At 45.2% G+C, this 11,752-nt stretch overlaps 1 protein-coding gene and 1 long non-coding RNA gene across 6 annotated transcripts in view; both read left to right on the forward strand.

Moving 5' to 3' along the window:
• The window catches only part of ccser2b (coiled-coil serine-rich protein 2b), a 109,349-nt gene extending 104,194 nt beyond the window's left edge, over window positions 1–5,155 (forward strand). For 2 of the 5 annotated variants that reach the window (XM_014158323.2, XM_045702428.1), the window contains one exon: window positions 4,266–5,155. In XM_014158323.2, the coding sequence (XP_014013798.1) occupies window positions 4,266–4,802 (537 nt within the window). In that variant the 3' untranslated portion in view covers window positions 4,803–5,155. The remainder of the gene's footprint in view (window positions 1–4,265) is intronic. The other 3 variants (XM_014158324.2, XM_014158325.2, XM_014158322.2) reach the window with 3 other exon arrangements.
• A 570-nt stretch (window positions 5,156–5,725) lies between these two features.
• Window positions 5,726–11,458, forward strand: LOC123729009 (uncharacterized). The gene is made up of 2 exons (XR_006760731.1): window positions 5,726–6,391; window positions 6,455–11,458. It is a non-coding gene; the product is annotated as an uncharacterized lncRNA (long non-coding RNA).
• Window positions 11,459–11,752: the final 294 nt, after the last annotated feature.

Consider the following 11,752-nt stretch of genomic DNA (forward strand, 5'->3'; position numbering starts at 1 on the left):
CCTTCTCCCCTACATGTCTGGCCTTGCATCCCTCCACCTTTTTACATTTTACTCTGTAGTTATTTAGTAGTTGCTTCTTTCCAGAGCGATTTTATAATCCAGTCCGTTTATTTAGGTACTCTGCTGTTTGGCTAAATACAGACAGTGGCATCTGCATCCAAGTAGATAGATTTAACCACAATAAACTGGATCTGCCAGATAACATGGAATATTCAGAACCGCCATAAAAAGCCAGACTACGGTTTGCAACTGGCATTGGGACAAAGATTGTACTTTTTGGAGAAATGTCCTCTGGTCTGATGAAACAAAAATAGAACTGTTTGTCCATAATGACCATCGTTATGTTATAAGGAAAAGGGGGGAGGCTTGCAAGCCGAAGAACACCATCCCAACCGCGAAGCACGGGGGTGGCAGCATCATGTTGTGGGGGTGCTTTGCTGCAGGATGGATTGGTGCACTTCACAAAATAGATTGCATCATGAGGGAGGAAAATTATGTAGATATATTGAAGCAACATCTCAAGACATCAGTCAGGAAGTTAAAGCTTGGTCGCAAATGGGTCTTCCAAATGGACAATGATCCCAAGCATACTTCCAAATTTGTGGCCAAATGGCTTAAGGACAGCAAAGTCAAGGTATTGGAGTGGCCATCACAAAGCCCTGACCTCAATCCCCTAGAAAATTTGTGGGCAGAACTGAGCGCGTACGAGCAAGGAGGCCTACAAACCTGACTCAGTTACACCAGCTCTGTCAGGAAGAATGGGCCAAAATTCACCCAACTTATTGTGCGAAGCTTGTGGTAGGCTACCCAAAACGTTTGACCCAATTTAAACTTCTGACCCACTGGGAATGTGATGAAAGAAATAAAATCTGAAATAAATCATTCTCTCTACTATTATTCTGACATTTCATATTCTTAAAATAAAGTGGTGATCCTAACTGACCTAAGACGGGATTTTTACTAGGATTAAATGTCAGGAATTGTGAAAAACTGAGTTTAAATGTATTTGGCTAAGGTGTATGTAAACTTCCGACTTCAACTGTATGCATCTGTTGGTCACAGATACCTTTTTTTTTAAATGGTAGGGGCGTCGATCAGAAAACCAGTCAGTATCTGGTGTGACCACCATTTGTCTCATGCAGTACGACACATCTCCTTTGCATGGAGTTGATCAGGTTGTTGATTGTGGCCTGTGGAATGTTGTCCCACTCCTCTTCAATGGCTGTGCAAAGTTTTTGGATATTGGCGGGAACTGGAACACGCTGTCGTACACATCGATCCTGAGCATCCCAAACTTGCTCAATGGGTGACATGTCTGGTGAGTATGCAGGCCATGGAAAAACTGGGACATTTTCAGCTTCCAGGAATTGTGTACAGATCCTTGCGAAATGGTGCGTGTATTATCATGCTGAAACATGAGGTGATGGCGGTGGATGAATGGCACAACAATGGCCCTAAGGATCTCGTGACGGTGTCTCTGTGCATTCAAATTGCCATCAATAAAATGCTAATTTGTCTGTAGCTTATGCCTGTTCATACCATAACCCCACGCCACCATGGGGCACTCTGTTCAAAAATGTTGACATCAGCAAACCGCTCACCCACATGACACCATGCACGTAGTCTCCAATTGTGAGGCCGGTTGAGACGTACTGTCAAATTCTCTAAAACAACCTAGGAGGCGGCTTATGGTAAAGAAATGAACATTAAATTCTCTGGCAACAGCTCTGTTGGACATTCCTGAAGTCAGCATGCCAATTCTATGGCGTTGTGTGTAATGATCATGCTATTTAATCAGCTTCTTGATATGCCACACCTGTCAGGTGGATGGATTATCTTGGTAAAGGAGAAATGCTCACTAACAGGGATGAAATACAAATTTGTGCTCAACATTTGAGATAAATAAGCTTTTTTTGCGTATATGGAACATTTCTGGGATCTTTTATTTCAGCTCATGAAACATAGGACCAACACTTTACATGTTGCGTTTATATTTTTGTTCAGTGTATATGTCTCGTCAACCCGTCACAGCCTCCGTCATGGTCTGAAAAATTGCATTTCCCCCCACTCCTTTCTATCATTTTAATTACTATTAAATTCCTGTGTTTGAAATTTGCTTGTCGTTATTCAAATGTGTTTGGAGTCAATTCAGACGTGCGAGAATTAAAATGAAATTAGAGGAGCTGAGCAGAATTTGGAGCATCAGCGACAGGGTGGCAAGGCGCTGAATGCAGAGAGAGAGATGGTGGATATGCTGGACGGCCAGGGATCCCAGTCTGGGGGATGGGGGTGGATAAGTGGAACACTCTGGATTTGGCAATCGAGAGGCACTCTCCATCCACCCACGCATGCGCTTCAGTGTCCCTGTCTGACTATGGTGGGGTGGGGGGGGGACGGGACAAGGTGAATCCCTCCTTCAAACACCTGCTGGGCTTTATAAACCAGACTCTCCTCCTCTCCAGTGCTGCGTTGGGCTCCAGAAAGCCGTGTCACCTTTCATTAGCTACCGCTCCCTAATCCCCCGCGAGTTGTCATCCATTATTTATGAAGCCTCGTCCGGGGCCAGAAACCCCCCCCACCCCCACGTCCTCAGGCGTCATCCCCTCCATTGCAGACTTTGAAAAGTGCCTGGCAGTCAGTCAGTCTGCTGTCTAGTAAAGGGGGCAGGGGGACACCTTCTTACCTGGCCCTGCAGTACCTGACTGTCTGGACTCTGGAGGAAAGGGATGTTTTTCCTGTTGAAATAACCCCAGGGCCAACAGAGCAGCATTGACATTAAAGCCAGAGATCGGCCCAATAGGTAGCGTCAGGGGGGAGTGTGGTGTGTGTGTGTGTGTGATTGCCAAATCCAGTGTAGAAATGCTGTTTAGCACAGTGCCGGGGATAGGCTGGGGGGAGGTGGTGTAGTACACAGCGGCGCCCACAGGGTGGCAGTGTGGACTAGTGAATTTGTCTCCATAGTCAATGAATGGCGGTGATAAGAAGAGGGCTGATCTGGCGAAGCTTTGAGACGTCTGATCGGCTAAGATGTCGGAGCTCAACCCTAGCCGTGTGAATGATTCCATCTCTGTGCAATGTATCAAAAGGATAACTGCACCTGTGTATGGTTCTTCTCTCCCAGACTTCAGTGTAATGTAACTGAGAATGATGTAATGAAACTGAATGCACTTGTATGATTGCAGACGGTGTGTCGGATCTGTTTAGATCTCTATCTATTGTTAAACTAACATGATAAACACCTCCGAAATGGAAATGAAGTCGTCATCTTGCCTTGCAATTGGGATTTGTTGCTGTTTTTGCAGGTGTAAAAAAGAAACATCTTCCACCTGCACTGGCCAGCCTCCCACCTCCCTCCCACCCCCCAAACAGACGAATCATCTGACAGAATAATTCCCTTTGAGTCAGCCAGCCTCGGTCTAGTGCTTCCTCTCCTCTCTTTTCCTTTCCTCTCTCTCGCTCTCTCGTTCTAATTCTCACTCGTCTTTCTATCGTTCTCTCTTATCTCTCTCTTTATCTCTTTCTCTCTATCTCTCTCGCGCTCTCTCTCTCTCTGTCTCATAGTCTGACTGACAGGTAGGCGTGTATGAGGCAGGGCTGCCGCCATGTTCCCCATCCAACAAGCAGCGTTAAATGTTAATGAGCGGGTTGAAGTGGGCCCCCGATGCGCACACCCTAACCTTTCTCTAATTGAGGATGTGCTGGCATAGCGGCACACCGGGGCACCTTGTTACACTGGTGCCTGGCGGCCAGACACAGCCCGGAGAGCTACTGTCATCCCATGTCTTCCTTATTTTTCAGCAGCGAAGCGGTGTGGTATGGTGTGGCGGAGGGGAGCGAGTCGGCAGGCAGGAGGAGGGCTCTTTTGATGGTGACCTCCCCCACCCAGCCTCTGCAGTGGTACATCAGTGATAAGTTTAGAGAGAGATGACTACTGTACTGTAGCACGCGGCCTAGCTGCTGTCTCCAAAGAGTGCCCGGAATCAAAGCCCCAATCTCCGACTGCGTTTCATGTGTTGAATGCGCGCAATTAGTTTTTCGCTCTACAGTCATGAAAAAAGGGAGAGGCGCTACAGTACACAGTGTCTAGCCTTGTGGGAATTGTAGGCTTGTTGTGCAACTGTTAGGCAAAACAGACTGGACAAAATATTTCAGTTTCGCAAGCCGAAGAACAGAAATGATTTATGATGGCGTACAGTGGTTCATGCTGTAGTTTGTTTATATACAGTTTTAGATGCTTATCGTATGTTGTTTCTCTCCTCCACCAGCCTCAAATACTACAGCCTTCCAGGCCATGGCCCAACAGTGTGCAGCAACTCCAGCCCCAGGAAAGACTAACAAGCTCAGCCCACACCGAGGCTCCCCGAGGCTCCTCCAACCCTGGCTGTGGGGACCCGGCCAAAATGATCCCTGCACCTAGCCTCCCGCAGTCCCCCGGCTCTCTGAAAATAGCCTCCATCCCTAAGAGGCCACAGGAAGGCCCCACCACCACAACCAACTCCACCCAGACGTCCATGGCAGGCTTCCCCAGGGTGGTGAGAGGAATCCAGTGTAGGAGCAGTCTCAGGCCGGGCTGCACAGCTCCACAGTCCAGGCTGCTCCCACCTCCTTTCAGAGGTCTGCCCTGCTACAGCTCCGCAAACCAGGCCTCTGCCTCCTCCCAGGGCCCTGCACTGCCGGCCTGCCCCCGGACCAAAGCACCCAGACAGACTCCAGGCCTCAGAGAACCAGAGATTGGCGGGCTCAAGGCCAGAGGTCTAGTCCATCCCAGCCTGTTACGACTTCCCAAGCCAAAGAGCCACTGACTGCTATCTCTCAACTCTCAAACATTGCCATGTAGCAAGACCACTCAGCACCACCTTCTACCCATTCAAACCCAAAAGATCTGACTTCTTCTAAAGGCTTCCAGGCCTCACCTCAGCAAGGTTACCGTGTCTACCCTGTAAGAAAGGAAGACTTGTAGATTATATCCAAAATCCAAATCAAATCAAATGTATTTATATAGCCCTTCTTACATCAGCTGATATCTCAAAGTGCTGTACAGAAACCCAGCCTAAAACCCCAAACAGCAAGCAATGCAGGTGTAGAAGCACGGTAGCTAGGAAAAAGGCCAAAACCTAGGAAGAAACCTAGAGAGGAACCAGGCTATGAGGGATGGCCAGTCCTCTTCTGGCTGTGCCGGGTGGAGATTATAACAGAACATGGCCAAGATGTTCAAATGTTCATAAATGACCAGCATGGTCAAATAATAATAATCACAGTTGTCGAGGGTGTAACAAGTCAGCACCTCAAGAGTAAATGTCAGTTGGCTTTTCATAGCCGATCATTGAGAGTATCTCTACCGCTCCTGCTGTCTCTAGAGAGTTGAAAACAGCAGGTCTGGGACAGGTAGCACGTCCGGTGAACAGGTCAGGGTTCCATAGCCGCAGGCAGAACAGTTGAAACTGGAGCAGCAGCATGGCCAGGTGGACTGGGGACAGCAAGGAGTCATCATGTCAGGTAGTCCTGAGGCATGGTCCTAGGGCTCAGGTCCTCCGAGAGAGAGAAAGAGAGAATTAGAGAGAGCATACTTAAATTCACACAGGACACTGGATAAGACAGGAGAAATACTCCAGATATAACAGACTGACCCTAGCCCCCCGACACAAACTACTGCAGCATAAATACTGGAGGCTGAGACAGGAGGGGTCAGGAGACACTGTGTGTAACAAACTAGGTGGTTCAAGCCCTGAATGCTGATTAGCTGACAGCCGTGATATATCAGACTGTATATGGGTATGACAAAACATTTGTTTTTACCAATTACATTGGTAACCAGTTTATAATGGCAATAAGGCACCTCCGGGGTTCGTGGTATATTGCCAATATACCACGGCTAAGGGCTGTGTGCAGGCACCCCGCGTTGCATCGTGCTTAAGAACAGCCCTTGGCCGTGGTATATTGGCCATATACCAAACCTCCTCGGGCCTTATTGCGTAAATAAATATATGACCCCACAGACTATTTTAGCTAGCCTGCTGCGCTTCCAGTAAGACTCACTCAAGGTCCGAAATAACATTGGCCCGTGTTTCCCGTGTGCATTTGGTATCTGCCTTGTACAAAGGCGTCAAGCATAACACAATAATTGTTTTTCCCCTACAAAAACACGCTTCAGTACAATCTGTCAAATCAAATTGTATTTGTCACATGCGCCGAATACAACAGGTATAGACTTACCGTGAAATGCTTACTTACAAGCACTGTGCAGAGTGCAGTCTAGATCAGTTAAATGCAGATATTGTTTGTGTGAAATGTTGTTTCAAAGTGTGAACTTTCAGGATGCTTGACACTTTACAGTCCAGAACTTTTACTCTCTGGTCAAAACATATCCCAGATGATGGTCCTGCATGCGTAGGTACACCAAAACATATCCCAGATGATGGTCCTGCATGCGTAGATGATGGTCCTGCATGCGTAGGTACACCAAAACATATCCCAGATGATGGTCCTGCATGCGTAGGTACACCAAAACATATCCCAGATGATGGTCCTGCATGCGTAGGTACACCAAAACATATCCCAGATGATGGTCCTGCATGCGTAGGTACACCAAAACATATCCCAGATGATGGTCCTGCATGCGTAGGTACACCAAAACATATCCCAGATGATGGTCCTGCGTGCGTAGGTACACCAAAACATATCCCAGATGATGGTCCTGCATGCGTAGGTACACCAAAACATATCCCAGATGATGGTCCTGCATGCGTAGGTACACCAAAACATATCCCAGATGATGGTCCTGCATGCGTAGGTACACCAACACATATCCCAGATGATGGTCCTGCATGCGTAGGTACACCAACACATATCCCAGATGATGGTCCTGCATGCGTAGGTACACCAAAACATATCCCAGATGATGGTCCTGCATGCGTAGGTACACCAAAACATATCCCAGATGATGGTCCTGCATGCGTAGGTACACCAAAACATATCCCAGATGATGGTCCTGCATGCGTAGGTACACCAACACATATCCCAGATGATGGTCCTGCATGCGTAGGTACACCGCAAGTACAACTATCTGGCCTTAATGTAGCATTTAGGTGCCCTAATACTAGTTGACTTACTGAACCACTACATGATACCTGTATGTAGTTGTTGCTCTTAGTATAACTATTGACCTAATGTACTCTCTGAACAGTGTCGTAGATGAATGAAGACAATATTATAACACAGAAAAACGGTTACAGGAACAGAGAATCCCTTTTGACTTGAGGGGGGAACAATTTTAGAAGTGCAGATATTTTGGTTATATAGACTAGAGAATATAGTTACATCAGATATTGTCCCTCTGGCTAAACTGGGGAGATTCTAACAGCTGTGTTAGGTTCTAAAGTTCCCCTTGCCACTTTTCAGTATTACTTCTTTCTGGTTTCAAAACACCTTTATTCTTTCTGCCTTGTACCCTGAGAATGCCTTATGTGTTTTGGTGCATTCTCAAAAGTAGCTGTAGCTACCACTGTCTACCGACAGTCAGTCAGTCAGTCTGTCTGTCTGTCTTGTCTGTTGCAGTTGGATTGAGACACAGGGATAACAGAGATCCATCCAGAGGAGCCATCTTGTGCAGTTGGTGCTCTGACAGAGCTGTCTTTGTTTTCCCGTGCTTCCGTAATGAGAAGGTCTAGTTTGGTCTGTAGGAAGAGGCCTCCTACACGCTACTGTAATGACAGAAGAGAAGAGCTCTACTTCTAGATGTGCTTCAGGCCAGGGCCCTTAATAGAAGGGGACAGAAAGAAAAAGACAAATAAAGAAAAGGTCCTAGCATGAAACAATATTGCTGTTATAGTGTGCAGGCTTGTGGTGACCATGTGATTCTGTAATGGTGTCGAGTCGGTTCCAGTTGGCATGGTTACGCAGCCGAGTGGCACGGCAGAGGGGTGTGTTGATGTCAAGTGGTTGAAGCACATGCTCAGTGTGTCCCTGTCGACAGCAGGGCCAGACTCATTCCTACGGTATAACATCCACCCTCCATGTCTTCTACCACACCTTCTTCTCTCAGTCCTTCCCCAAAGGGTCCCATTGAGTGTGTCACAGTGGGCCAGCGTGTCAAGGAGGGTAGAGAGGGATACGACTCTCATTCCTCTTCTTGAAAGCCATAATGTTTAACTACTTCCTGATCTGTCGCTATGTTTAGTCCTAGAGAGCTTTAAGTAGGAGCCTAATGGTCGCCATTTATACCCTTGACCGATCAGGTCCTTATTTCCCTTATGTCATAACTGACCTTTTGATCCCAAGTCTTCTGATTGGTTGGCTCAGCATACGTTGTAGAATGCTCTGAGAGGAACATCATCACCCCGTCAACACAGTCTCAAAGATAAGATTGAGAATGCCTATTTCTGTAACTTAATTTGGTCATTCTTCTTCCCCCACTAAAGCTTTCCATGCTTTTCTATGCAACACAGTTGTGCCCTACTCATGGAAGATACGTCTCATTGGTACATAGTCGTGGACAATGTGCTGTTGGCCTTCATGGACCCCTCTCATTATGATCATATGTTAAGCCAGCTGTAAAGTGTACTTGATATCCCAAGCACTTGTCTTGCTGAACAAAGCTCTTGAAGTATTTGTCTTCCCATTTCTAAATGATTGAAAGCCATGCCCCATAAAGGTCATGTACCCTTGTGTTATATTTGTCAAGCGTTTCGAAGTACATTCGGCAGCATTTCTAGCCTGGTTCCAGATCTGTTCAGGCTTGTTCTGACTCCATTGCTGTCATTGTCAAGCCAAACATGTTTGGCATGATGATGAGTGTAAAGGAGTTGGCATGATGATGAGTGTAAAGGAGTTAGCATGATGCACAAACAGACTGGCAACAGCAACCCCACAAAGTATGTACATGACATCAATCCAACAGTCCCGGGACATGAGAAATGTCACTCCAAATCAATTCTCCCACCCAGATAAGAACAACATACTTTTTATACATTTAATCTCTTGAAATGATGAACAAACAATAAACTAACTACTATTTGAGGACCTGTAGGGAAAAGAAAGAGATGAATTTAATCAATTCCTGTTTGACAGTGAGAGTCCTTGATTTAAAGGATTTAGAATATTCAGGGGTGGAAATATTTTTAGATTAACGAGATCTTAACAGAAGCTCAACGTATTTACCTCTGAGAAGTTCTCACCCAAACCCCCCAAAAATAGTGACCTATACTTATTGAAAAGGGTTGCGATTTATTAATAATGCATTATTATTTTCCGGTTGTCTAGCTTTGGCTTACAATAATATGGTATGTAGATTGAACAAAAAACTTGCCCTCGAATTGACTGTACGGTCAACAGGATAGCATATGGTCATGTAGCAGCAATACTCTTATTGTGTATTACAAAGTGCCTGCTTTTGTGACTTCAATTCCCATGGTCCTGAACATTTGGTGTGATCTCCATCTCTTTGATGAAACTAGGACCATATAGATAGTTGGGTATGTAGATGAGTGAGTGTTCCTCCTGGAGGAATGGAACAGTACGGGAGAGTAGGCCCAACTGTGTTTGCTGAAAGGAGAGAGTGAGTCTGCCTTGGGTTCATAGGTATATCCCTTTCTGTATCCCTCCGCCCCTCTACAGGGGTCAACACAGGGTTATGCGTTATACCCGCGCAGCCTAGCAGATGTTAGAATGCCAGTCACACTTAGTATTTACTGTCACAGGCTCACTCTCAACACATTCTGACTGGGAAGGGCAAACCTGTTTGTGTCTCTTTCTCACTACAGCAGCATTCTCTGTAACACAGGCCAGGTTAGTGGAGCAGTACTAACCTGGCCTACAGTACTGTATTTGAAAAAGCAGGCCAAGCTATGCTTCCAGTGCTGACAGCTCGCATGCTTTGATGCTCGATGCTCTCTGGTGTGCCTCCTCTTTCTTGTAAGCAGTCTTGAGGAGATTTGTCTCTGTGTTGCCATCTCTTTCTGACTTCCTAAATCTCAGTTTTAAGGCTCTTTTTACTAGCTTTTTTTAATTTATGCATTTTTATTGTATTTATATTTTAGAAACGCTGAAACTGTAGTTTCATTGATGAAATGACATTGTAAACAGCGGGATGTGTTTCCCGCTCATTACCATCTGTTCAGTTAATGTTCTTCATTATTTCATCAGGGTGGTCTTAAACACGAACTGCTTCCCAAATGGCACCCTATGCCCTTTTATAGTGTTCTACTTTTGACCAGAGCCTTATGAGCCCAGAAGTTCCCAAAGTAGTGCACTATATAGGGAATAGGGTGCCGTGTGGAACGCGGCAACTATCACACCAGGCAGACAATGGTCGTGTCCGAAATCTGTTTTGCCTGCTACTTACTAAAATGACATACTGCGTACTAATCATTCTACAGTACATACATACTATTTAGAATGTACTGTGTAGTAAAAATGTATGCAGTTAGTGAACAACAAATATCTGAGAATGCGTCATGTAATGCACAATTGTTTGTTAGAGTCCGCCCCCTTTTTCTGATTATCTGCTGTTGTCAAAAACATGTGGCTCTGAAAAGACAATTCTCGTCTTCAATAGCATGCAGCTATTCATACTAGATTAAAAGCCGAAATGAATACGACATCCCTGCATTTAAAGCAAACAACATTTTCGAAATGCCACATACTATAAAACGTTCTATTTTTGCATACCAAATCAGCCTACTATTTAGAACGCAAGTACAAATATTCGGACACAGCCAATATGTCTCCTGCTACCAGTAGAACCTCTACTGTAGAAGGAATTCTGAAATCTGTCTGGTGGTTCATGGCCAGATTTAGGATAATAGAAAAAAACGTCTGTCACTCAGAGTAAGTTAACCAGTTATCTTATAGGTGGGAAGGGTTCAGTTTGGGGTCCATAATCTTTCGCTTTGTTGTAGTCTAATATTACTGCTGTAAACGTACAACTCCATAACACGAGTATATTCAATATGCAGTACTGTATGACTTACTGTACTGTCCTGTTCAAGTCCTTCACCTCGCTAGCCATCACATTGACTGTACTGTAGAACTTATTTTTCTCACCTAGGACAGGAAACTAAAATGGAGAGAGTCTGCTTTGAGGATCGGTTTCCTTGTGTGTTTGTGTTAGATCTTCCTGCCAATTCTGTTTTACTTCCATGTTTGCTATACTGCTATTTAGTTTGTGCAATACAATAACGATTGAAAACATACTGTTGTACACAATGCTAATTATTTATATGTATATGACATACAATATCTATATCTGTGTGTAATTGTCACGGAATTCTTGAGCTTGTCAAAAAAAGAGAAAGCTCAATCTGAAATGCACTTTAAATGATTGTGTTGAGAGACTTGGAACATGAAGGAATGAACTTGAAAACGTATTGAACTGCTTTCTGTTTAGATCTGGCTCCTTTTTGCTGTGATATCTGAGGCTACGGAGTGGCTGAGCGCTCAAATAAAGACTGCACCAAATCTACATTGAGTCTGGTGTGTGTCGCTCTCTCACTATGGGGTTGGTGGTTGTGACAGGATAGTATGAGATGATTGGATGAGGAGAGAGGGGTGTGTACAGTAAGAGAAGTGGTGGAACACGGGGGTGGTAAGAGATTGTGGGAATCGATAAGCTAGGGTGAGGTGAGAGGGGTAGAGATGATGGTATTATTTCACCCAGGATGTGAGTAGTATAAAGTAGGACTCTGTGGTCAACATCAAAGACTCACCACCCTATTTTACAGTAGGTGGGGTTATTTCCTGCTCATGCATTCTCATT

This window comes from Salmo salar, chromosome ssa19 (assembly GCF_905237065.1).
Source record: "Salmo salar chromosome ssa19, Ssal_v3.1, whole genome shotgun sequence".
NCBI classification, from domain to species: domain Eukaryota; kingdom Metazoa; phylum Chordata; class Actinopteri; order Salmoniformes; family Salmonidae; genus Salmo; species Salmo salar.